Consider the following 27,919-nt stretch of genomic DNA (forward strand, 5'->3'; position numbering starts at 1 on the left):
ACTCGGGGGCAACATTTGTTACTATCGGCCCGAACTCATTAAGGGCAAGGCCCTATGATGGAAGGTCTCTAGTTCAATAACAAAATATTGTCAAAATTTATTTTTTCGAGCTACGTACCTCGTAAAATAAATGGGGGCATAGGGGAAGGAACTTCGAAAGTATTTTTGGGTCCTATTTGTGCCCACAAGAAAGCCCCGGATGCATTTATTTAGCAAAATTATAAACGACAATTAATATCAGCAAATTTAATTGTCGAGGTTAATTCTTGCAAGTTAATAAACTAGTTCGAGCTGGCGAGCCGATTGAGTTTCGAGGTTCGATCCTCCGTGCAAGTAAGATTTTTTGCTTAAAGGGACCTCGAGATAGCTCCGAAAATCTTCCTTAGTACGGCCCGACTTGGGAGGCTCTATTAATTCAACGGTTATCCTCCGTGTTGCAACGGACCCATGAGATCGTTATTTTTTGCAAATAAATGGGCGGACCCATAAGGTTGGGATAGTCGTCATGCTTTGCTTACATCACATAAATTAAGCATGTGAAAATGTGAAGAATCCAAAGGAAAATAACTTGAAATTGTAAGTGCATTGGTACCTTGAAATAAAGGGTCCAACAAATAATTCTCAAATACAAACAAACAATACGGCCCCATCGAGCATGAACAAAATAAAAGTCTAGCATACAGGAGATCAAGGTGCTATAAAGGACTTCGGGCCCGAACCATCGGAGGTGCCGGCGGTATCCCTTGCCGCGGATGGGGTCCTATCATCATCGGAGAGTTTCTCCTCGGAAGCATAGGCGGTGGCATTAGAGTTCAACTCGGAGCCCTCCAAGTCCTCGGAGGTATCCACTTCGGCGGCCCATTCTTGAATTTTATCTTCATCCCAACCATGTTTGTGGGGCTTGCCAACCATCCGGTAATAGTAACCCATATTAAATTCATCCACCAAAGCCTCATCAAGTTGTTTTTGATAAAAAGCTTGCATGGAAGTTTTGGCCCTTTCAACGGCATCCTTAACGGCGGCCCTTTCATGCACCGAGCATTCTTGAATTCTTTGAGCCATCTCCTCTTCCTTCGCATGCAAGGACCCTTGAGCTTTGGCTAACTCTTCTTTCAAAGATCGGATGGTATCATTAAGCTCTAGGATTTTGGCGGACCGATTGTCAAGTTCCGACCGGACCGTTACGAGCTCTCCTTCAATCTTAGTATGAGCAATTCGGTACTCCATGGCAGAACTTTGGCATGAATCAATTTCTAGGCGGTAAGTCTCAAGTTCGGCTCGGTCGTTTTCCTTGGCATCTTCCATGGCTTCGATGTATCTATCCATCATGGCTCCCATCTACACAAAACAAAACAACAAAAGCATCACTCCAAAGTAGATTAACAACAAGTCTAAAGAACCCAAAACAAAGAAATGGTTTCGGGAAGAAAAATGGAACGTACCGAATATCTGAGTGCATATAGCTTTTCTTTCGTTTCGGAGGCATCATACCTCCGCAGCTCGGAGGCATCAAGGGGGAGAACGGACCCTTTCATTAAAGCCATAGCCACCGAATCATCCGACAAGCCGGATGAATCGCATTTCACGGCCCCATCCTTAGCTATGAAATGGGGGCACCAAACCTTTGAAGAATGGAGGGGAGGATGGGACCGGATGGGGGAAGCATCCCCCGCGAATCCCCCGTCATCTTTCAAGGGCGACGGGCCGGCGGTAACATTCTCATATGGACCGTCTAACCCAAACTTTGGAGGCCCATCTTCAAGCATAAGTGTGGTGGTATCTTCATCTTCAAATTCGTCCACTAAAGGACTATTCTCTCCAACGGGGCGACCCTTATTTGCATTAAAAAGGATGTATTTCTCCGGTACTTCCTTTCCCTTTGCTCAATCGGCTCCTTGTTTTGGCTTTTTAATACGGCTCCTTTTCTTGCGATTCACTTGGAGGGGTGGTATCATTAATTCTAACTCCCCAATTTTAATGCCGTCACATGATCCCTCCGAATTGTTGGAAGCCGGACTATTCTTTTTTCCTCTCTTCCTCTTCTCCCCCGCTTCCCTTGGTTTGGGCAAGGATCCCATCGAATCAAATTGGGGAACAAGCATCTCCGCCGGAATGTCACGCCTTGACAAAGGGGTGACGGAGTCTAACCCGCCGGGGGCATCACGGTCCGGATGCAAAATCCATCTAATGTCACGATGTTCCGGACTCACCACATGATACAATAAATCAACAAGGTCCGCCCGGTAGCATTTCACAAAGTTCAATCCATCGAGGTCCATTACACCCTCCGGATTGAAAGTAGACGGGACCGGGGTGTCGTACCCATCAACCACGTCTCCCCAATTTCCGGAAACAATCACCACATCATCGGTATGACTCCCCTCTTTACGGTCTAGATTAGTAAAAAGATTGGGCCGCTTGTTTTCGCGCCCCCGAAATGCAACATACACCCGGCCATTTTCATGGGGGCACACCCGAAACAAACTCCAAAATTCAGCCAAACCCAACTCAATCTCATAAAATCTAGTCAATTTTTCAAAACCCAAAAGCAATTTATAGGAATTCGGAGTATATTGACAAGGAGCTAACCCGTATAACATGAAAAACCTCCGTTGGAATCGGGAAAATGGAAATCTAGCTCCAATCCGAAACAGCCAAGGGTAGAACTTGATGGGTCTCGCACCATTCACCACCTCACAATCAACTTCGGCTTTTCCGGTAGGATCGACTTCAATGGAGATGTCTTGGGGGCGATTTGGATAATGCTTGTCCAAAAATTTCTCAAGAATTCTTGGGTCTTTCAGCCCAGAAGCAGTCTTCGGATTCACCATTGAATACCGAAAATTATGTGGGATCCGTAAGAAAAAGATAAGGAGCAGCCGCTGGAGCAAGCAGCGGAATGGGCGGCGGTCGACGCACAGGCCGAGCAACGATGGCGCCAATGTGGGGCGCTGCAAGGGCGGTCGGAACTGAAGTGCTGGGGTCTTTGAAGTTTTTTTTAGGAGCAGAGAAAATTGCAAGGGAGGAGCAGCCGCCGAGACTAGCGGCGGGATCGATTGGGGTCAGCGGCGAGACCGGCAGCGACGGGCGTCGGCGGTAGTCGGCGTCGGCGACGGCGGTATGTGGGCTGAGCAACGATGGCACCGGTGTGAAGTGCAACAAGGAAGGCCGGACCTTTGGGTTTATGGGTCTTTGAAGTTTTTAAGGAAAAAAGGAAAGTTGAAGAATAAAAAGATGGGGGATGGTTCAAGGTTCTAGGAAATTTTATAGGAGGTGTGAGATAAGGAGATAAGGAGGCTTTGGAGTTTGAAATTCAAATAAAAGATAAGGTAGGGTTTCAAATTCAAAAGTTAGGATATGAGGACAAAGACCCAAAGCAAAAGTATATATATATATAAAAAAAAAAAAAAAAGGAGGTGAAAATTTCGGAGCTATGATGCACAAATCCGGAGGGGCGGCATGGCATGTTTAGTCAAGAAAAACACATCCCTTCTAATGGGTATTCAAGGGATGTATTTTTGGGGGCAATTGTGGGACCATGGATAAATTCTACATGGGACCTATGTCACAAATTTGAAGTGGGTCCGAAAAGAATTAGAGAAAGGCATAGGGCCCCTAGATATTATATGAAAAGGGGGTACCTTGACTTAAAGGATGGGACCTATGCCCTTATAAATATAATGGGACCAATAAACAAAGGTTCTATCACCCATAACAAAGGGGGTGCCTTGATTTAAAGAATAGGACCCATACTTGTGAAAGTCTAAAAGGGTCCTATGGATGAGGCACCATCACCAACAACGCCGGGGGTACAAACACCATAAAATTGGAGGACCCATTGAGCACAGAGTAAGGGGAACAATCGCCACACACACTTAGGAGGGCTGGATGCTTCCAAATGTATGAATACATCCAAACCATTGGAACCACCCGACCCCATGGATCCATCCAAGCTCGCGGATGGGTCCATGCTCCTACCCAAACTCGCGGATGCTTCCAATTACAAGCACACGGAGGTATTACTATACAAACCACGACTAAAGGGACCTAAGAACTTCATGTTCTACTAGGAAACCAATTCCCATACGAATTAAATGGCTTGAATCCTCTCCAAACAAGGATTCAGGTATAAGAGTTCAATCCAATATGGATTATACTTCCCGGTGATTACAAGTTTAAATCAACTTACAATCCTAAGACCATAGGGATTAAATCATCCCCTATAAATAGACTCTCATAAAATCATTCAAAGGTACGTAATTCTAGAGCTCTAAGCCCACTGCTTTGAGTTGATATTGATCTTGCTTACTGACTTGACCGTCGGAGAGCCTTTGGCCGACACCACACCGGTGTCACCATACCTCCGAAGGTTTTTCTTGTGTTTACAGGACCCATCGTTTTCTGAGTTTAGCTACTTGGAGAATTCGTGCTACAACAGAACCTTTTGGCTCGGACCCTTTGGTTTTCTCAGTGGCATCCTCTAGGGTGGTAGAATCGACATCAAGTGGTTTTCACTATAAGAGGACTCATCGTCAACAAAAGGCTTCTCCTCGGAGTCATCATTGGTTGCACTAAAGTCAAAGTCTTTAAAAATCCTCAGGCCGCTAAGTAGAGGTTTTTTTTCAAAGCCATGCTCTCCTCTTGGACGGACCCATAGTGCGCGCGAACCGGTAGCAAGATGGAAGATTGGAAGGAGTCCTATTAAAAAATACATCTCTTTCAAAAGATTTCCAAGGGATATATTTTGGGGGCAATTGTGGGACCATGAAATATTCTAGCATAGGACCATGGTTTATTCTAGCATGGGACCTATCCATTCTCATAAAGAAATGAGGGGACCTATCCGTTCTCATGGGTCCATTGGAAAAGGCATGAAAATATAGGACCCATGGTGTTAGAAGAATACGACCTATGTTTTGAGAGACCTACAAGTTGTGAACGTTCTCCAATAACATGCAAGCAAAGGGACCGGAGGTATAGATCACCACGAGTTGAAGGATCCATTAAATATAGAGCAAAGGGCAACTACCCTCACACTCACTTAGGGGGTCAGATGCACCCAAACACGGGAATACATCCGAACCCATGGATCTGTCCGTGCCTAGGGGCCGGACCTATCCGAGCTCGCGGATATATCCGGGTATGCACCCAAAACTCACGGAGGCATCCAAGTGCGAACTCATGAAGGTATTTCCATACCACCCGCGACTAATGTATGGGACCTAAGAACTTCATGTTCTACTAGGAAACCAACTCTCATACGAATTACATGGCTTAAATCCTCTCCAAACAATGATTCAAGTATAGAAGTTCAATCCAATATGGATTATACTTCCCGGTGATTACAAGTCTAACCAACTTACAATCCTAAGGCCATAGGGATTAAATCATCCCCTATAAAATAGACTCTCATAAGATCACAAAAAAGTAAGTAATTCCAAAGCTCTAAGCCAATGCTCTGAGTTGATAATTGATCTTGTTTTCTAACTTGACCGTCGGAGAGCCTTTGGCCGGCACCACACCGGTGCCCTTTTACCTCCGAAGGTTTTCTATGTTTTCAGGACCGAAGATTTCTGGACTCAAGCTAATTGGAGATTTCGTGTTACAACATGTATATTTGTCACAGTCCGCATTAGCATGATTCTCCCTCTTCCTCTTATCCGCAGCCCCATATTTCGTTTAGGGGCTCCATCCTCTTGATGATTCCTCCGTGTACTTTTATCTTTCTTCCTCACATATGCTCCTTGTTTCTCATCATCCCATCTAATGTACTTCTCCACCTTCATTAGTGTTTGAGTGAACGTGAGGGTTCCTTTTTTAACCAAAAATCCATATAATGCGGACTCCACAGGTAGTGCCCGCCTAAAGGCCATAGCCTCAAGGGTCGCATGGGTTTGATCCTCCACGCCCCGCTAAGCGACTTGGTACTCGTTAGGCTCTTGTTGAGGAGGGTCCGGCTGACTATCATCATCAGTGGTGTGGACTTCCACACGGTCATGTTCTCTACCAACTTGTTAAGTCGTCGGCTCAACAGTAGTTGACGTCAGGGGGTGCCCATTCGTAGTAGCACCCAAAGTCATCTCTTCTGCCATAGGTCCTAGAAAAAATGAGTTTGAAAAAATCAAAGAGCAAAATCTGAAAACAAGAAGTTCTAGATTCTATTCTCAATGAAAGCACCAATTGTTGTAACATGAATTCTCCAAGTAGCTAAACTCATAAAACGATAGGTCCTGTAAGCACAAGAAAAACCTTCGGAGGTATGGTGACACCGGTGTGGTGTTGGCCAAAATCTCTCCGACGGTCAAGTCAGTAAGCAAGATCAATATTAACTCAAAGCAGTGAGCTTAGAGCTCTGGAATTACGTACCTTTGAATGATCTTATGAGAGTCTATTTATAGGGGATGATTTAATCCCTACGGCCTTAGGATTGTAAGTTGATTTTACTTATATCACCAGGAAGTATAATCCATATTGGATTGAACTTTTATACTTGAATCCTTGTTTGGAGAGGATTCAAGTCTTTTAATTTGTTTGAGAGTTGGTTTCCTAATAGAACATAGACTTCTTAGTCCCTTTAATCGTGGCTTATATGGTTATACCTCCATGAGCTTATAATTGGAAGCATCCACGAGTTTCGATAGGAACATGGACCCATCCGTGAGCTCGGATGGATGTATGGGCTCGGGTGGTTCCATTGATTCGGATGTATTTATACATTTGGAAGCATCCGGCCTTCCCAAATGTATGTGGCGATTGTTCCCCTTACTATATGCTCAATGGGTCCTCCAATTTTATGGTGTTTATATCCTCGGTGTTGTTGGTGATGGCACCTTGTCCATAGGACCTTTCTTAGACTTTTACGAGCATAGGCCCCATCCTTTGAACCAAGACACCTCCTTTGTTATAGGTGATAGAACCTTATCTATTGGTCCCATCATATTTATAAGAGTATAGGTCCCATTGGATTAATAAGAGTATGGGTCTCATCATCTAAGTCAAAGAATCCCACTTTCATGTTATATCTAGGGGCCCTATGCCTTTTCTCTTATTTTCTCCGAACCCATTCCAAATGTGTAATATAGGTCTCATGTAGAATTTATCCATGGTCCCACAAACTCCTTAATATATTATGGTGGTATGCTGCTGAATGAGTCTGGGTGATTCCATAATTTTTTGTAAGAAAGTGTAAAATAGAAAAAATTTGCTCAAAATATATTAAGGTAGTTAACTCAGCAATGGAGGGTAGTCGAAATAGCTTATGTTTTTTTAGTAATTATCTTTAAATAATAAGGCTAATTCTTTCTATCTTATGGCTTACATTATAACATCAATGCACATAATATCAACTTTGACGAAATTCACGTCATCTTACTATCGTTACAATTATCCCAATTAGTTGGACACTAGTGCTTATTGAAAAGATAAGTTGACAATATTTAAAAAAAGAAGAAGAATAAATTTGTGAAATAATTTCTATTGGACCGGGAGACGCACATGTGCCTTGTTATGGCGGTTTAGTTTGTGTTAGCCAAGACGGGAAAATTCAAGTGAAGGAGCACTTATGACATTATTTATCAGCAATATCGACCTTATTTATAATTTTATCTTTATTGCGCGAGGGCTTGCAGGAAGCAGGCGGGTTCGTTTCCAAAAACAAGTGTATAAATTTTGAAAAGATGTATATGCGACTACATGGGGATGAGGTTGTAGAAATGAATGGATCTTTTATTTCAATTTTCTCATTATTGGTCCATCCGGACTAATCCCTCAAATTTAAATATAGGGCAAATTACACGTAAGTACTTCAAGTATACATTGTTTTTCAAATTGGTACCCCAACAAAAAAAAGTTGCTCAGAGGTACCTCAACTACCATATTTTGACACCCAGGTACCTCCGTCAACTTTTCCGCCATTAATTGCCTACGTGGCGCACTGACATGACTTAAAAAAAATGCCACGTAGACAAAAAAATAATAAAAATAAAATAAACTTTTAAAAATAAAATAAATAATTATATAAAAAAATTAAAATACTCAATAATTAAATTAACAAAACAAAAAAACAAAGAAGCAAAAATAGCCCTCATGTAGATCGATCACCTCTTCCTCCTTCTTCTTTTTATAATTATCAAGTGAGGACTTTTCAATGCTAATAGTTTTCTGCACCTAATGGGTTAAAAACTATTGGCTTCTGCACCTAATAGTTTTCTTAGGCACCGTTGATTTTAGTTTATTGACATGGATCAGAGATTGGTATATTGGGGATGTCTTTTTAATTGTGGGTTACTCTGGTTACTATTAAGCTTGTTTCTCTATTCAAATATGGAATTCCAAAATGGTTTAATTTGCTGTTATTCAAAGTAACCATGCTTTTCTATTTTTTTTTTTCTTCTTCCTGTTCGTAAGTGCAGATCTCCCTCACCTCATAAATGCAGATCAAATCAAAGAGATCTCCCCCGAAACGAAGCCGTACCCAGCAGAAGCAGATCTCCCGCCCACCCCATCTGCACTTATGAGATCTCCCTCGCAAATCTCAACTACCCAGTAAAGAAAACCCAAAAACCTTTCAACAAAAGAAATGAATTTGGGAATTAAATCAAGAAAAAAGAAATAGAAGTCAAGCACACCTACAGCCCGCAACGCCCCACCCCACCCTCACCGGCGAGTCCTTTGGTTCCGGCGACACCTCCTCGCCGATCCGACGACCCCTTCCCTTTCTCTCCTTAAAAATCAATCAAAGAAAAATTCTGTATTGTTTACAAAATTTATTTAAAAAAAAAAAAAACCTAGATTTGAAACAAGAAAAGAAAATGCAGAGCAACCCAAATTTGATCTAGTGGAGGGTCTCGTCCTTCTAAGCGACGACTTCGGCGGACCTCGGAGGTGAGTTGTCGATGAGTGTGGGGAGGAAGGGTGGCTAGGGGCAAGGGGTCTCGGCTGTTTTTTTTTTCTTCTAATTTTAGACGTTTGAAGTTCTTAGTGTTCTTGGTGTTCTTGGAGTTCTTGGGTTTATTTTTTTCATAGAAAGAAAAAAAAAGGGATAATGATAATGATTTTTTAATTTTATTTTGATTTGGGTGGTTAAGGGTGGATGAAGATGATGATGATGATAATGAGAGTAGCAGAAGAAAGAAAAAAATAATTGGGGATTGATTGAGGAATCTGCGATCTGCATAATGATGGAGATGTTTTTTTTGTTTTGTTTTTAATTTTTTAAGGGTAAATTACAATTATATACCTTAAATATACACCACTTTTCAACTTGGTATCTTAAGTTCAAAAAGTTGCATTAAGGTACACTAACTACGAAATCGTGACAATTAGGTACCTCCGTTAGTCTGATCGTCAAAAAGTCTGTTATCTGTTGACGTGACATACCACTAAAAAGTTTCATTTCAATTTAGTACCTCAACTTTACAATGTTTTTCAAGTTCATACCTCAAGTTAAAAAACTTGCAAATAAATAAATGTTTTCTAATTTTTATCTAAACTTCACCCCAACTTTTGACCTATCAAATCTTCACCAAAACCAACAATCTTATACTCATTTTGAAGCTATGAATCTTCTCTTTATAACCATATAGAAATAATTCAAAAAGGAGCTATGAAACGCGAGATAAGTAGTCATAAATTAGGCTAGCCGAAATTGCCAATTTGTTTGAAAAATTTGACAATTTCGGGTAGCCTACTTTGTAACCAATCATCTCGGGTTTCATAACTCCTTTTTGCATGATTTTTATATGGTTGTAAATATGAGATTCATAGCTTCGAAATGAGTATAAGATTGATAATTTTGGTGGAGATTTGATGAGTCAAAAACTAGGGTGAAGTTGAGATAAAAACTGGAAAACATTTATTTATTTGCAAGTTTTTGAATTTGAGGTATGAACTTGAAAAACATGGTAAAGTTGAGGTACTAAATTGACATGAAGCCTTTTAGTGGTGTGCTACGTCATCAGATAACGACATTTTTGACGGCCAGACTAACAGAGGTACCTAACTGACACGGTTTCGTAGTTAGGGTACCTTAATACAACTTTTTAAACTGGAGGTAACAAGTTGAAAAGTAGTGTATAGTTGAAATATATAATTGTAATTAACCATTTTTTAATAATTATTTCATTTTTAAAAGTTTATTTTATTTTTATTATTTTTTTGTCCACTTGGCATTTTTTTAAAGTCATATTAGTGCGTCACGTAGGTAATTAACGGCTTAACAGACGAAAAAGTTAACAGAGGTATCTGAGTGTCAATAAATGATAGTTGAGGTACCTCTGAGCAACTTTTATTTGTTGAGATATTAATTTAAAAAATAGTATATACTTGAGATACTTACGTGTAATTTGCTCTTAAATATATATACCTAGTCTATTTAAATATGAAATTCAACTCAGTCGTTGGATAGCTAAATTGAACCGCCCCAGTATTAGTGAATTTGATGGATAGTGAACCCAATGACTTTTCATCAAGAAATTTTCAAGCACAGACAAATGAACTCTTGACGAGTAGCAAGTAGCAAGCAAATTAAGGTACAATTCTGTTGTACGTGTCTGACTCAACTACTCAGCTCAAGTATCAGATTTTTGTGACTGACGTGGTAATGGATACTTGTGCAAGATTAGGCGGGAGTCCACCCTACGCACATAACACGTCAGCGATGACTGGTTCATTAATTTCTTCAATTGAGATCTTCTTGTCGGAGTGCCCAACTGTTTGATTTGATTCATCTTCTTCTCGCTCAGTTCTCCAAATTAACGAATTAAACGAAGAGGGAAAATTAAAATTATGGGATCGTTGAAGAAGGAAGAGGAGCTGGAAGAACTGGGGGAGGAGTCAAACGAGGCCATATTGTATGTAAATGGAATTCGTAGAGTTTTGCCTGATCGGTTGGCCCACTTGACCCTTCTAGAGTACCTCAGAGGTTTAATTCTTGATCAATCTGTTTTTTTTTTTTTTTTCCTTTCTTCTGAACTTGTAATCTAAATTGGGTTTGTCCAATTTTGCTTGTTTGGATTCTTGGCTCAAACTAGTTTGATATTGTGCTGCTCAGGCTTAGTTTTTGGTTCGATTTCATTTCTTGCGTGACCCGTGGTACACCTAGTTCGTGATTTCAATTGGGTTTCCTGGAAATTGTTGGATAGAAAAAGCTCAAATTAGTTGTTACCATGTGGATAGGCTCATCATTTTTCTCATTAATGTCCTTAATAGAAGCAATAAAAGCTTTAGGTTCTGTATGTCAAGTACACCTAATTAGAATCTGCATTTCCTTTTTTGGCAATAAAGATATAGGTCTGACGGGAACAAAGCTTGGCTGTGGTGAAGGTGGTTGTGGAGCTTGCACTGTTATGGTTTCCCATTATGATAAAAAACTGAAGAAATGTCTGTGAGTCTCTCTTTCTCTTGAATAATCTTGCACATGTGTCTTACTTGTTATTGGAGTTCATACATTCGGTTCAACCGAAATTATTGTTATTATTATTATTATCTTTTTATGGGAAATTCTTCTTTCAGGCACTATGCTGTCAATGCATGCTTGGCTCCTCTATATTCTGTAGAAGGGATGCACATAATTACAGTGGAAGGACTAGGGAACCACAAACAAGGCTTGCACCCAATTCAAGTAATATTTGTTGCCTTTCTCTCCCGCTCCCCCCTCCCTCCCCCCTCTTGTATGTGTTCTTGTTTAATAGTACTTGCTATTATAAAGGTATGGTTAGTTTAGCTAGTATCTCTTGCTTCATACAAGAGGATTGAGTTGTTTAGGTAGAAAAAGGACCTCTTACTGTGTGCCAATGATCTGAAAAAGCGAAATCAAGGCATGCCTTGAGGCACAGTGACAGAGGGATGCATGAGGTACAGTCTACAGTCATTGAATCCCTTCTATAAACAGGGAACACTCTGCCAGATTTTTGATATAAATCACCCAAAATAAAGTTTATACGTTATAGGGATAAATGAAATGACAAAAGATATAGTAGACCTAGTAGGTAGTGTTTGTTTTAATCAATTTGTTGTGGTGATTATACAGGATGAGTTTTTTTCATATATATATTAAATTTAATTACTTTTTGGGTATCCAACAATAGTCATATTATTTGGTTCCAAGTTTTCCTTATCGAGATTCTTAACTATATCTATTTCTTTTTCTAAAGGAATCATTGGCACGATCTCATGGCTCACAATGTGGATTTTGCACCCCTGGTTTCATTATGTCCATGTATGCATTGTTAAGGTCTAGTCAGACACCACCAAGTGAGGAGCAGATTGAAGAATGTCTTGCAGGAAATTTGTGTCGATGCACAGGTTACAGACCAATTGTTGATGCTTTTCGTGTGTTCGCCAAAACTAATGACAAACCATACACTGATATGTCTTCGCTAAACCTGGAAGGAAGTGTGTTTGTGTGCCCTTCAACTGGTAAGCCCTGTTCATGTGGATTGAAAAGTGAGACTTCATGCACCATTCATGAAAGTGGTACTTGTGATGAGAGGTATGAACCTGTCTCGTACAGTGAAATTGATGGAAGCGCATACACAGACAAGGAGTTTATTTTTCCTCCTGAGCTATTATTGAGAAAATCGAATTATTTAAAGTTGAGTGGTTTTAGTGGGCTAAAGTGGTTCCGGCCCCTGAGAATTAAACAAGTGCTTGAGTTAAAAGAAAAATACCCAGATGCAAAGTTATTGGTAGGTAATACTGAGGTAGGAATTGAAATGAGGTTGAAAAAAATTCAATATCGGGTTTTGATTTCTGTTACACATGTACCTGAACTCAGTATATTGGATGCGAAGGACGATGGCATAGAGATAGGTTCTGCAGTAAGACTTTCTGAACTACTTAAAGTTTTTAGAAAGGTCATAAAAGAACGTGCAACACATGAAACTTCTTCTTGTAAGGCCTTTGTTGAACAATTAAAATGGTTTGCTGGGGTGCAAATAAGAAATGTTGCATGTGTGGGTGGAAATATATGTACAGCCAGTCCAATATCAGACTTGAACCCCCTTTGGATGGCTGCTAGAGCAAAGTTTCGAATTATTGATTGCAAAGGGAACATTAGAGTGACGTTGGCAGAAAATTTTTTCCTGGGTTATCGTAAGGTGGATCTGGCAAGTGGTGAAATTTTACTCTCTGTATTTTTACCTTGGACTAGGCGTTTTGAGTATGTGAAAGAATTTAAGCAAGCTCACAGAAGGGATGATGATATTGCAATTGTGAATGCTGGAATTCGTGTTCATCTTGAGGAAAGAGGTGAAAATATGGTTGTTTCTGATGCATCTATTGTTTATGGTGGAGTAGCTCCACTCTCTCTTTCTGCAACAAGAACAAAAGATTTTCTCATTGGAAGGAGTTGGAACCAGGAGCTATTGCAGGGTGCTTTGGAAATCCTAGAAAAAGATGTATTGCTCAAGGATGATGCTCCTGGTGGGATGGTGGAGTTTCGGAAATCTTTGACAGTTAGCTTTTTTTTCAAATTTTTTCTGTGGGTTTCTCATCAAATGAAAGGGGAGCAATGCATTAAGGAGAGTGTACCATTATCCCATCTCTCTGCCATACAATCATTTCACCGGCCACCTGTTATAGGGACACAAGAGTATGAAATTAAAAAACATGGGACAGCTGTTGGGTCTCCTGAGGTTCATTTATCATCAAGACTTCAGGTGATACTCACATGGCAATATTATTTTTATTTTTTCTGATATACCAGTTATTCGTATTTGTAATTTTCTGGAGCCTATATTAATAAGTTTGTGATTGACAACCTTGATTCCTTGTCTTTTATTTTTCCTTGCTTATTTTGTTATCAAATATATGGTCTAACGAGCTAGAAAAAAGGGACTTACTAGATCATGTGTGCTCAGGTGAAGGTTGTTTTGTTGAGTTTGTCATAACTCATAAGTAGTTCTTGAAAAGTTGCTGCAAAATGTAAATGCTTGCAAGTTTGCAACTCTATTGTCATGACTCATGATTCACTATTTTTTTAGAACTTTATTGTCTAACCATTTTTCTCAGAAGATTAGAAAAGGTTTTTTTTCATGGTAAACATGCCTAAATGATATCTGATATACAAAGAAAAAGCCCATTGATATTCTTTTCGATAAGTAACAATCTTTTTCTGAGGGGAATCTTGAAGTGCAGAAAAGGGCATCCTTAAAAAAAGAAAAGACCATAAAGCTATCCAAAAAATTTTAAATAAGAGGAAATGGGGATACTGCCTAGAGCAAACATCTGGTCAAATAAATTTATCAGAAGCATGAGGCTGGGATTAGTCCAAGGTAGCTATGATCACCAAAAGTTCAACTCTTCCTTTCCATGTTGTAGCCTACATCATACAAGTGGAACATCTTTCCAAATTGTCGTTATATAGGCTGATTATTAGGCATTTAGATTTGGGGGTTACAAACAAGGAGAAAGGGCCTAGGCGTGCGGAAAAAGATAAAAGTCTTCCTTAAGAAGTGGTTGTGGAGATACCCTTTAGAGCAAACTGTTTGTGGAATCGGGTGATTAGGAGCAAGTATGGAGCAGCTGCTAATGGTTGGGATGCTAAATGATAAGAGATGTCATATGTAGGAAGTCCTACACTACCATTAGCACTAGGGCCTCTTTTGGAAGGCTGGAGGGGGCTGGACAGCACAAAACAGTAAAAATAAGTGTGAGGCAGTTTTCCTGGTGGAGGGAGAAGAGGTAGAGATGGCCAGATGTTTGGGCAAGTGTACAAAAGAGCTCAGGACATTTATACCCTTCAAACACATGGGTTACCTCAGGACATAATTTCTGCACTGATGATTTGCTTTGGCCATCTCTACCTTCTTCCTCCACCAGAAAAGCTGCCTCACAATGGGATTTTTACTGTTTTGTACTGTCCAGTCAGCCTTCCAAATGAGGCATGGGGGAAATACATCGGATTTATGGGCAGAGAGAAAGAAGCTAGCATAGATGGATGACAGGAAAAAAATTAAAAAGGAATGAGAGAAGAGAAGAATATTATGATATAGGAAGGTACATTTAGTTTGGAGTCAAGAGAAGAAACTATGATATGGAAGGTACATTTAGTTTGGACTGCAATTTTAGCTAAGGTTGTTCTGTTTTTGTCAGATTTAGGGTGTTTTTACATCTCAACAGCTTCACGGTTGTTTTTCCTCGTGGACCACTGGTCCACTTTGTACATCTCAAGTCTTATTAATATACTTATTCTGTTTCCTATAAACAAAAGGTTTTGGAGCAAAGAGGAGATTAATGAACTGGGATAAATTTGTCTGGCTATTGCAAAATGCGGGCACCCTAGGAGGCTTGTTAGTTATTCTTGTTATTATGAAGTCAGAGACAGTGTTAAAAGTCCTTTGTCAATTTGGTTGAGGAACAAATTTTCAATTTGACATTCTTTACTAGTGATGTAACTTTGTATTTGATATGGCTACTCCTTCCATGGTTCTTGGAGGTTTCCAATGCCTGTGGTCTCTCTCTCTCTCTCTCTCTCTCTCACTCCCTTTGTTGTACTGTAGATGTGTTGTGTGAGTTTAATATTGTAAAGTGGTCATTACCAGCTGTAATTCTCAGAGGTTGGAGGATCTAAAATCACTTGAAGATCAGCTTCTTGTTGGCAATATTTTCCCCTTTCTAATGATAATGAATAGTGATTCAATATTATTTTTGTGCACAGTGCATGGGTTTTTGTTTGTAGAGAGTAGCAGTATGATGTTGGTACTGATATGATAATTTCTACTAGGTTACAGGAGAGGCAGAATATGCTGATGACACACCATTGCCTCCTAATGGTTTGCACGCTGCTTTAATATTGAGTAGAAAGCCTCATGCCCGTATACTTTCAATTGACGATTCAGGAGCAAAGCTATCACCTGGGTTTGCCGGCATATTTTTAGCTAAGGATGTTCCAGCTGATAATAAGATTGGACCAGTTCTTTATGACGAAGAACTATTTGCTTCAGAATTTGTCACTTGTGTAGGTCAGGTATGATGGTTTACAAATCTCTCTCTCTCTCTCTCTCTCTCTCTCTCTCTCTCTCTCTCTCTTTCTTCCCTTGAGTTGGCCAAGAATCAAAGGGAATCATTAATTGTTGAGAACAGTGTTGTGGTATAAGATGGAGCCATCAGAATATGTCACTTCATGCTCTGCAGTATTCGAAAGATAAATCTACAATGCTGAAAAGTTGACTCATCATGAATATGCCATGGAATATATATTGGACATGAATCAAAAGCTATGCAGGCATGCTGGAATGATTCCTTCTATGGTATATTCAGTGCTGTGTTATTGTATATTTTATGCAGGTTATAGGAGTGGTAGTTGCTGATACACATGAAAATGCAAAACTAGCAGCATGGAAAGTTCATGTTGAGTATGAAGAGCTCCCAGCCATCTTATCAATCCAGGATGCCATCAATGCTAATAGTTTCCATCCTAATACAGAGAGGTGTTTTAGGAAAGGGGATGTGGATCTTTGCTTTCAATCATGTGAATGTGACAAAGTGATAGAGGGGGAGGTTCGAGTGGGAGGACAGGAACACTTCTATTTGGAGCCACAGTCCAGTGTGATATGGACATTGGATGGTGGCTATGAAGTTCATATGATCTCATCCACTCAAGTATGTTATAAACACTTCATAGATTGCTGCTTGAAACAATTTGGATTTGACATAAGTGTCCAATCCAAATTAAAATCTCATTAAAAGTTCATATAGTTCTATCATATATAGCTGGTTCACTTATAGTTTGCAGGGTTATTTGATAGTATGAAAAAACATTGTAAAACTGGTTGAGAGTATCACAAGAAGATGTGTATGAAAAAAAACTGAATTCGTACAAAGTATATAAAAACTTCAAAGAAAAAAAAAAAGAGACTTGTACTTGTTTTAATTTAGTCGATATAATGAAATTCATCTTGGGCATCCCTTAGATTTAGGGCTTACTATTTTTGATAGGCTGCCTTCATCTTTTGAACAGCTCCTCATTGATGACTGACTGTATTGAGCTTGCTCGAGGCAGGCTTGTAATTGTGTAATTGTTTTCTTTTCTTTTGGGCCTTTCCCATTTTACCACCAAAAAATAAAATAAATAAAATAATCCTCTTGCCATATTGATGTGCATTTCTTTACGACTACTGTTGATATCTTATGAAGATATACAAAGTAATGTGATTATATGGTTTTGATGCATCATGTTCTAGCATCCATGTCATATCTCCTGCTTTCTCCTGCTCTTAGTTGTGTACTTCTTGTACTGCTGTCTTAAAATAGCTGACCACGAGCAGTAGATGGCTGCCTAGAAGCAAACATGATATCACCAACAAATTCTCTAAATGCCCTTGGTTACAGACAAATCCAGTCATAGTCAGCTTCCTACCTCTCTTCATGTTAATTCTGGCATCATAACACTGGTTGCTTGTATTACAAATATTTCTGTGATGATTGCGGATTTTTTTTGTCCAAAAGTTTGTTAAGGACCAGTGTCAATCAAATGTCTATGATGTTTGTTTTAAGATTGATATTAACTGAACTGTAACACAAAATTTTAAATGTGCAGGCGCCTCAGAAGCATCAGAAGTACGTTTCTCATGTTCTTGGTCTGCCAATGTCAAAAGTAGTTTGTAAAACCAAGCGTATTGGTGGTGGTTTTGGCGGCAAGGAGACGAGATCAGCTTTTGTTGCTGCAGCAGCTTCTGTTCCATCATATCTGTTGAATCGTCCAGTTAAAATTACATTAGACCGTGATACGGACATGATGATAACTGGGCAACGCCATAGCTTTCTTGGGAAGTACAAGGTTTACTTCTGTTGCTATATTTGGATTTTGCCTAGAGTAAAAAACTTCTGTTTTTTCCACTTTGTTTTAGTTATTCAATTTGTTTGAAAAATGAAAGAAAAGCTATTAAGAAAAATAAGAAAAGATTTCTCATGGAGCAGCAAATATAGTGGGACTTAGTATCTAGTAGTAACAATTTGGCCTCTTGTATGGTTCCTTTACCACATTGCAACAAAAAATTTTGTAAAATGATTTTAGTCTTGTAAAATTTTGTAAAATGATTTTGTAAAGAGAATGTCTTTCGAGGTGGGGGAGAAATAAGGAAAGCTCCCTTTTCTTCAAGGAAAGGAAATGGAGAAGATGATGGAGAGGAGAAGGGCCTTACCTCCTGCACATATTGTATTTTGTTATACAAGATAATTATGCTATTATTGTTTTGGTAGATTTTGCTTTTTTCTTTGTTAAAGTTACACATGATGGAATATATAATTTGATGTAGGTGGGATTTACAAATGAGGGAAAAGTGTTGGCATTAGATCTTGAAATCTACAATAATGGTGGAAATTCACTAGATTTGTCTCTTCCTGTGCTTGAACGTGCCATGTTTCACTCTGATAATGTCTATGAGATTCCAAATGTGAGGATTGTGGGAAGGGTTTGCTTCACGAACCTTCCAAGTAACACTGCTTTTCGAGGATTTGGTGGTCCTCAAGGTATGCTTATTACTGAAAATTGGATTCAAAGGATTGCTGCAGAACTCAAAAAAAGCCCAGAAGAGATAAGAGTAAGTTAAGGAATCTTATCAGGTCGTGAGCGTATGTTGCACGGTTGACCTTCAGTTCATAACCACTCCTTTCCATCTTATGTGACCTTGTACTATAACCTACTTTCAGGAAATTAATTTTCAAGGTGAAGGATCAATATTGCACTATGGCCAACAACTACAACACTGTACACTGGCCCCACTCTGGAATGAACTAAAGCTATCGTGTGAATTTTCAAAAGCTCGCAATGAAGTTGACCAATTTAATACTCAAAATCGGTGGAGGAAGCGTGGTGTTTCCATTGTTCCAACAAAATTTGGCATATCCTTTACATTAAAGCTTATGAACCAGGTAATGTTTGCAAAATGTGATTGTTTCCAGATGTTAGTTTATTTTTCTCTCTATAACCTGTAAAAATGCAATTTTTTAACAAATACAGGATTTCTGAGGATTTTATTATATTTTCTCTCTATAACATGTTACAAAGAGCTTTCTCAGCTACAGGATTTCTTAAGAGTTTATTCTAGTATAAGATGTATGGCCTGGCATATCCTGCCTCTTTGTTTTGAGTTTTTTTTTTTTACTATTATTACTTACTGAAATGTATACAAACTTTTTGCCATAAGCATCCTACTTAATGTAGGACTAAAAATATGAAGGAAGAGAAGATAGACTCCGGCCTTTGGCATTGCACCAAAGGTGTATTGGAATCACTCCAATAGAAACTAGACAAATTTCGGCATCTCACTGAAGGAGGCTTGGAATCACTCCAAGTCAACTCATGCTTCACATACAAGCAGAAACTTTGATTTCTTTCACCATTAACTTATTAATTTCAAAGATTACAAAGTAGCCCTTTTATAGAGCCATTGGTACATCAATCATTTAAAAGACCCAAATTAATGCACTTAGGAATCCTAAAAGACATAACTTATGACAACTAATACATTGATTATAGGACATAAAGAGACTCAAGACAATGGACCTAAAATAAATGTGTAAATTGCATTTATTGAGTACATAGACTCTTCACGAGGTGGTGCTTGGAACTTGGATGGACTATACTTTGAATTTTGCTCCTGGCCTCCTGCATTACTACTTAGAATGCCACCCTAAGATGTCTCTGACTTTTGAGTACATAGACTCTTCACGAGGTGGTGCTTGGAACTTGGATGGACTATACTTTGAATTTGGCTCCTGGCCTCCTGCATTACTACTTAAAATGCCACCCTAAGATGTCTCTGACTTTATTTTGGCTTCTTTCCAAATATATCCCTTTTAATAAAATGGCAGTAGGATCCTACATATTCACCTGGCCGGTAGCCCTCTCATCCTAAAACACCCAACTCCATCTGCTTTGAAACAGGAGAGTTGCCATTTGGCTGAAAAGGCCATCCAAGTTGATTTTATAGATATTTTGAAGGCTTTGGATTGTGAACAGCCTATGTCGGATTTCTAGTTTGGGTTGCTTATTTTTATATCTTGTTATCAACGTTGAGATGCATTTACCCCTTCCTCTCACTGTGATTTTAGAAATCCTACTACCGCTACATACGTGAGTTAATTTTTGTTTCATTTTTCTTGCAATTTCTATTTTTCATATCAAAATTCAGGCCATTATTATTATTATTTTTTGGTTATTCATTTCTTAATTGGTAACACCCCCTAAGTTGTTTCATGAAAGGCATCCTTTTCATGAAAAGGATGCAACTCACTTATTGGATTGTTGGAGGAATTTGCAAATCATGCCGAGCTGGAAGTTGTAGACGATTGTCCAACTTATAATTTGATTTCAAATCTTTACCTTTTTTACAATAGGATATCATTTTTATCATTAGTTCTCAATGATGTTATTGATATCGCCCTTTCTTGTTTTGTTTTTTCTTTTTTTGAAATTTTCAGCCACTTTGATTGTATGGTCAGATTTGTTTTTAATGACTAGACTTATTTTTCCACTGAGACAACTTTATTTTTCTCCTTTTATTTCTTATATGCTATTTAATCATGCTATTGCAGTCTTGATAATGTATTGTTAAATGACTCTTAGGCAGGTGCTCTAGTTCATGTCTACACAGATGGAACTGTTTTAGTCACCCATGGAGGTGTTGAGATGGGGCAAGGTTTACATACAAAAGTTGCTCAGGTTGCTGCTTCTGCCTTCAATATCCCTCTCCGCTCTGTCTTTATATCAGAGACAAGTACCGACAAGGTATTTGACAGTGTTTCATTACATTGAAGTGAAAAAGGGCACTTTGGTATATTGGTGGGACCTTGATTATTGTTCCTGGTGAATCAAGTATTAGAAAGGGCTAGTACTCACATAATTTCTGGGGTACAACTGTACAAAGGAGCCAACCTGATAGTCTTTAAATCACCACGGAATAATGTGAGATCAAACTACAGTAAAATGTATGGAAGTAATCAACAAATATTTTGGTGTATTGATCGACATGTTAAACGTGTCACATGGGAGAGAAGCCTTGTGAACACTTTATTTGAATCTTGTATTTTCCCAAGTAGCAAATGGTTGCTTCCTTTTCTACTATTTCAAGATGCTTTAGAATTTGTGTTAACAGGAATACTGCTTGAGTTGCTGCTAGTACCTTGGGATAAATTTGATAAGTTTTATGGAATGTATCTAGTAAAGTCAAGTCTGTAATTCTCTGGAAATTAGGACAGGATTGCTTGAATTAATGTCTTATCAAATTCTCTGGTCATTTTCAACTGATTTAGATACCCATTCCATTTGTAATATTCTATTATTTGTATATGCCTAAACAGCTGATGCCCATGCTCATATTTTGTTATTTTTATGTTTTCTGCCAAATTAGGTTCCTAATGCATCACCAACAGCAGCTTCTGCAAGCTCTGACATGTATGGAGCTGCAGTTTTGGATGCATGTGAGCAAATTAAGGCACGTATGGAGCCTATTGCTTCAAAACACAATTTCAGCTCTTTTGCTGAGGTACTATTCCCGCTGTCATCATTTCTGCTCGCAAAATACTGCATGCTATAATTTGTGATTCTTTTCTTGGAAAGCAGAGTTTATTTCCTTCTTTCTTTTTAGGAGTAACTGACTAGCATTTAGGATGTTTTAGAAGTAACGTACAAGGAGTGTACTCAAAAAATTAAAGAAGGAATATAACACCTTCAATGATCTAGAAGTAAATCAATAAAACTGTGAGGACAATTAGAAAATAATTGATTTCAGCTTGTTATGATTTGGACCATCAAATAATTGATAATATGCCACTAAATAAGCTGAAATTGATGACCAAAAAAATTTATATGATCAGAATGTTTATTTACATGAGGTTATGAATTGCAAAAATCTGAATTCTGAGGATGCTCTATAGTAGTTTATCAATAACAAACTTCAGTGAACATTGCTTCCTTTTTGTAACTGTTGGCTCCATTTTTTCTTGATCAAATGCATAAGTGTTGATTAACTTTATACAATGTGTCTTCTGATAGTTTGTTATAGTTGTTATTGTTGTTGTTGTTGTCGTTTTTACCCTATATCAAGTTTCTCTATGTTTATGGCATTTCTTTGCTTCCAAAAAAAGTTTCTCCATGTTTAGACACTTATATTGAATCAGAATACTGGAAACAGCTTGCTCCAAATTCCAATTAACTTTATCTATTAATGCTCACCTAAGGGACTTAAAATGAGGGACAAGTGAGGGATGACGCATCTAATGGTTAGATTTAAACTCGACTGTTAATTCATTGAAGTAAATCCAACCCTTGAATGTGTTTTCCCTCACTTGTCCCTCATTTTAAGTCCCCTAGGTGAGCATCACTCTAACTGTATCATATTTGAACTAAAAATGGGTGTTGTACTTTTTCATTCTCCGTTTGACAGATATGATTTTACATCTCCCACCAACGAAGTATTTTTTTTGTCGTGTTTTTGATATTTTCTTTAGGCCACACAATAATCCAAGGGTATGAAGCTTTACCTAACAGTTTCATGTTAAGTATGATTCGACCTCTTTAGTCTGTACTGTATGAAACCAACCAAATGCTTGAACATGATTGCTTCTCTCTTCAGTTGCTTCACAAGAATGTTTCATGTGGTTCATAGTCTTTGTCAAGTATCCAAATGAGTTTTTTAAGAAAGCTAATTAAGTTAATGAAAGATGCTTTTGCTAACATAGTTGTATTGCATGTGAATTGTAGAAAGTGAATAGGTGAGAAAAGTACTGCTTTTGAATCTTATAGATATTCTGTGTTAGTTTTTATTCATGCGTTAGTTCCATTAGTGGTTGTATACTTGTATACGGGTTCTTTTATGTAAGCAACCTTGCACTGAGAATTTCTGATGATAAGCAAATTATTTTGCCTTCAAATTTCACAATTATTCTCAGCTGGCGAGTGCATGCTATGTGGCACGGATAGATCTTTCTGCTCATGGATTTTACATCACACCTGAAATTGACTTTGATTGGACGACTGGTAAAGGGAACCCATTCAGTTACTTCACCTATGGGGCTGCATTTGCTGAGGTTGAAATTGACACTTTGACTGGAGATTGTCATACTAGGGTGGCAAACATATTCTTGGATCTTGGATACTCTCTCAACCCAGCAATTGATGTTGGACAGGTGCTTCTCTCCCTTTTCCTTATCAGTTTTATGCAAATGTCAAAATGTTTTATTCATTTATTGATAAACATCTGTGCAGAATATGGGAATTTTAGCACTATCTCAAGCAACATTTAGGGTTGCCCATTGTCTAAGATCTGTTGCAATAGGAATCATTTTTGTAAAAATCAAGCTACATTTAGCACTTTCAAGTTACATTTAGTAAGCCCATTATGAGGTCTGTTTCAAAAGGAATAGTTTTCCTAGAAAGCAAGATATATTACAGAAATAGACCTTGAGAATTGACATAAAACAGTGCTAGCACTTGTTTTCAATTAGAATTAATGCTAAATACTGCATTATATATATGCATGTATGTATCTTAAGATTGTTACTTGAAATGGCTGCAAGTAGTAACAACTGGAAATGCTTGGCTTCATGCAAGAGATTGTTGAAAGCCTCTTTTTTGCACTTACAGCCATCACATGAGGTGGATATACCCCCACAAAACAGAAGTACGAAAAAGGCTGAAAATATATTCGATAGTTTGCATGTGCTTGTGTTTTCAAAATAGGTATACACAGAACACTATTCATCACTTATACATGGCAAATGCTCTTTATAAGAGACCATGAAATAAAATAAATATGTATTCCATTATGCAATGATTCTGGAAGGTTTTTCTTTTGCATGTGTTTTCAAAATATGTCTGCTTAGGGATGTACTGTTATTGACCACACAAATTTGTACACATGATGTCATGACTAGCATAGCATAAACCAACTTTGTTTTGAGTGCGCTTTGGGGAAGAGCTGTAAGTTTGATTTAGTGGACCAAAATTATCACCCAAGGGTTTCCAGTTAATTACACATCCAGCTGGACATTTTTTTGAACTTGCTAACATCATTTGGGTCTTAAAGCAATGTACAGGCTGTCATACTTATTGGATGCTAGTTTATGCTAAACATGTAAAGTACAAAATATGCAAGCATAGAAAGTACTACAATAATACAGAGATTGGTGACAGCTTCAATTGTTTCCTCTGGATATGTCAACAATGGTTTCATGTACATTTGCAAACATTTCATAAATAATTGACTCATTTTCATTACTCAAAAGGGAAGACAACTTATACTATATTAGACATTGGTAACAAAACAAATCTTCCACTTAATACAAATTGGTAAGAAACATTAGATCGGTTGACCACATATATTGAGTGGAAAAGTTCTCTGGTGTGTTTTGTTTCGATATTTATATATAAAAAAATAAATTAAAAAAAAAAAAAAGAAAGGAAAAGATCTATACAATTGCTATACAGCCGGCTATGCTTTATGGAACAGAATATTGGGTAATTAAGAAACATCATACCCATAAATTAGCATGGCTAACGAAGGATGTTAGTCACACTCATTGAACCAAATGTTTCTCCTCACCCATCTGACCATCTGAACATCCTTCTGTTAGCTGGTCAACATCCTCAAGTTAGCCACACTCATGAATGACTGTAGTTTGGCTAACTTAAGGATAATAAGGTAGATGGGCAGAACAGTTGAAGAGAGAACAATGAATGAAGACATGCATTTTAAGCTAGGGTCACACCGATGAGGATAATGGGGAATCGCTAAAGATGGTTCAATTACATTGAAGTGTATCAACTAAAAAGTGATTTAATTCAAGTTTGAGTGAGAAAGTTTATGTTGGGTCAGAAATGATATTAGTGGAAGTTATGGAAAATGATATAGTCATTTGGGTCAAATGGTGAAAGTTCATGTAACTTGTAAGTTGCTTGTATTAGGCTAATAGCTGCTACTGATTTGTAGTTTTAGTTGGTAAAACAATTCAGTCTATTCTTGGCCTCCTATTACTAAAGCCATCTAAAATAATGAACATGCTAACAAGTTCTTGATTCAGTTTGTGAATGCCAATCTTGCTGTTTATTTAGTGTCGTTTTATGAAATTGGGGAAGGAATGGTTGAACTATGGGGAAATATTTCATTTCGACTACAATAATCCTAGATTAGTTGTTCTATTAATGTTCTTTCTCATGGTAATAATATTATGCTTTTGTTTCCGGTGCAGATTGAAGGAGCCTTCATACAAGGTTTGGGCTGGGTAGCCCTAGAAGAACTAAAGTGGGGTGATCATGCTCATAAGTGGATCTCACCAGGTTCCCTCTACACTTGCGGGCCTGGAAGTTACAAAATTCCTTCTATGAATGATGTCCCCTTTAAATTTAGTGTATCACTTCTGAAGGTATGCTCATTCTCCCTGTAAGCGCATGCTATCGATTATTATTATTCTCCCTCCCTGGCTACCTATATTGATTAATTAGCTACCGCTATTATGTTCTTGCTAGCAAATACCACTATTTTTGGTTTTGGATCTTCCTAATAATTCCTGCAGGAGGTTTTGGACTCATTTTTCTTTCCTTTTTTTTTTTTTTTTTTTTTTTTTTTTCTAAACCTTCAATAAAAAATATTTATTCTCTTCATAAAAAGTAGGAGGTAGAAGAATCAATAAATATTTCTTTTTCAGTTCATCCCTGGAGTTGAATACCTCATTCAAGAATTGTTTTTGATCTAACCCGTAGGAATCAATACAAAAGGCAAAACCCTTATGATACACTAGATCCGACCCTCCTTCCTCCCGAAGATTTAATTCTTTGATTTCAAGTTGTATATATACAAATAGAATTAACTTTGGCTTCCCAGCATAAGTTATGATTCACTTTTTAAACTTAAATCAAGTAACAGTCTTGACCTGTTTGTGGTTTTATTTTCCAATTGATAGGGACATCCAAATGTGAAGGCCCTCCACTCATCCAAAGCTGTTGGTGAGCCACCATTTTTCTTGGCTTCAGCTGTCTTTTTTGCCATCAAAGATGCCATTATAGCTGCAAGAGCAGAAGTAGGGTGTAACGAGTGGTTTCCACTTGATAATCCCGCAACACCTGAACGAATACGAATGGCTTGTTTAGACGAATTTATAGCACCATATGTTAGTTCAGATTTTCGTGCCAAGCTTAGTGTTTGATTGCTTGTTGCTGCTTTTCCATATTTGCTGATATACTACTGGCATGCACTCAGATTATGCCGGCCAGACTGTACAGTTTTTTTATTTCTTATTTCTATTATAGACTCATTCATGCTTAATATGCATGCAATGTGTAAACCAGAAATATCAAATAGAAAACTTCAACCGTTGTTATCCATTGTGATGATAATCATGATTAATAATCAAAAGTAGTAATTATAAGGAGAATGGTTAGACAAGTATCATGGAACCTTAAGATTACGTTTGGTATCCTACTCAATTTTTTTTTTAAAAAAAAATTAAGATTTTTTTTTAAATGTGAGTTTTCAAAATTTTAAAACTTGTTTGGTATGAAATTTGAAAACAATTTTTAAATTTAAAAAATTATGAGAGCTAAGAAAGAAGTGTAAAAAAAAAAATGATGTTTTATCATTTTTTTTTAAAGGCATGTTTTTGAAAATTGTCTATTAAACATGTTTTCTTGACTAAAACTTATTTTTTTGTTTTTTTTTTTAATATAGTTCTAAAATAGAATACTAAACAGGTCCTTAATTTTCTCTCGGTTCAATTATTATAATCTATTATTAATGTACACAGCAGTTCTTTTTCTCAATTTGTATCCCGCTATTTTTTTTCTTTTCTGAAAATGTCATCATCAAAGGCAAAATAGACTTGGTCTTTTTCGCTGTTTTTCATTAAAAATAATATCAATTAGGCATTTTGTGTAACATATGATGGGACAGCATGAAGTTTTCAAGTAGAAAATAATACAACAACACCATCCGGTGATGTTTTGTTATAAGCAGTAGAATATATTACATTCTCTCTATTTGGATCTTCAAAATGTGAATGTAAGGAAAAAGCCTTGTCATCTTATGCGTTTCATGTTATGTAATATAGATTTTAGCTTCTTCACTTGTCTTGTGCATTGCATGTCACAACATTGCTAGAGACAGATTTGGTGATATGATGAAGTCCCAAATTTAGTGCAGGCTTCAGGGTTTTAAAAGATATAGTCATAAGCGAGTGATAAACTGAATTGTTATTACATCATGTATGACATTTTCTTATGAACATGGCATGAAACTGATATGGGTAGTTGGATTTAATTTTAAATTGTGTAATACAACTTTTTTTTTTTGTTTGTGTGTACTACAACTTCTAAACATGTTATTTCCTGTCTCTAGGATATAGGCAATTTGATATAAAGTATAATAGCTGCCTTATCTTCTTCACCAAGAAAAACAAAAACTACAATATCTTCATGTATAAGCAATTTATTTCCTTCTTTGTGATGAATTTGGCAGCTGGGAAGCATCTTTGGCATGGCATTGATGCAGAAAATATAATAATTCAATTTGTGGAGACTATAACGTGTGTCCAAATATGCGTGTGCGTGTTTGTGGAGACTGTAAAAAATGTAATTGCCTAGCTTCTGTTTTTTCTTTTCTTTTCTCAAGGATATATATGATTTGCAGAAATTTGATTAATCTCTCACAGGATATATATCTTTGGGGAGAAGGTTGGAGAATTGGTATTTATACTTCATACTCCAAACTCCATCAAACTCCACTGTTTATTGAATTTTATCAAAGTCAATAACTTTTTCAATACCGTCAAACTTTAATGGACTCTTTAAAAGTCTTGATTGAATACCTACAGACTTTTATAGACTTTTTAAAAGTCTTAATTGAATACCTACAGACTTTTATAGACTTTTTAAAAGTCCTATTTGAATACCATCAAACTTTAATGGACTCTTTAAAAATCTTAA

General features: G+C 37.6%; 2 protein-coding genes across 2 annotated transcripts; one reads left to right on the forward strand and one right to left on the reverse strand.

The window, feature by feature from the left end:
* Window positions 1–687: 687 nt before the first annotated feature.
* LOC147299630 (uncharacterized) lies at window positions 688–3,205 on the reverse strand. The gene is made up of 2 exons (XM_086229648.1): window positions 1,443–3,205; window positions 688–1,338 (listed from the first exon to the last, which is right to left on the reverse strand). Exons 1-2 carry the CDS (start codon window positions 1,764–1,766, stop codon window positions 688–690), a joined length of 975 nt encoding a protein of 324 aa, XP_086085774.1. The 5' UTR covers window positions 1,767–3,205.
* Window positions 3,206–10,634: 7,429 nt separating this feature from the next.
* LOC147299631 (xanthine dehydrogenase 1-like) lies at window positions 10,635–26,319 on the forward strand. Its single transcript, XM_086250245.1, has 14 exons — window positions 10,635–10,921; window positions 11,284–11,383; window positions 11,512–11,620; window positions 12,153–13,658; window positions 15,725–15,967; window positions 16,288–16,602; window positions 17,540–17,779; window positions 18,258–18,542; window positions 18,652–18,873; window positions 20,570–20,731; window positions 21,354–21,488; window positions 22,894–23,130; window positions 25,192–25,365; window positions 25,903–26,319. The coding sequence occupies exons 1-14, from the start codon at window positions 10,786–10,788 to the stop codon at window positions 26,143–26,145; spliced, it is 4,107 nt and encodes a 1,368-aa protein (XP_086106371.1). The 5' UTR covers window positions 10,635–10,785; the 3' UTR covers window positions 26,146–26,319.
* Window positions 26,320–27,919: the final 1,600 nt, after the last annotated feature.

The sequence above is a fragment of the Dryas octopetala genome, chromosome 1 (assembly GCF_963921425.1).
Source record: "Dryas octopetala chromosome 1, drDryOcto1.1, whole genome shotgun sequence".
Classification (NCBI taxonomy): domain Eukaryota; kingdom Viridiplantae; phylum Streptophyta; class Magnoliopsida; order Rosales; family Rosaceae; genus Dryas; species Dryas octopetala.

What these genes read in the sequence shown, in the direction of transcription:
- LOC147299631 (XM_086250245.1), top strand. Translation starts at nt 10,786, where the DNA reads ATGGGATCGTTGAAGAAGGAAGAGGAGCTGGAAGAACTGGGGGAGGAG. An exon ending in AAGGCTTGCACCCAATTCAA is followed by an intron (nt 11,621 to 12,152) that starts GTAATATTTGTT and finishes CTTTTTCTAAAG; the next exon opens with GAATCATTGGCACGATCTCA. An exon ending in CAGAGACAAGTACCGACAAG is followed by an intron (nt 20,732 to 21,353) that starts GTATTTGACAGT and finishes CTGCCAAATTAG; the next exon opens with GTTCCTAATGCATCACCAAC.
- LOC147299630 (XM_086229648.1), bottom strand. Translation starts at nt 1,766, where the DNA reads ATGCTTGAAGATGGGCCTCCAAAGTTTGGGTTAGACGGTCCATATGAG. An exon ending in TATATGCACTCAGATATTCG is followed by an intron (nt 1,339 to 1,442) that starts GTACGTTCCATT and finishes TGTTTTGTGTAG; the next exon opens with ATGGGAGCCATGATGGATAG.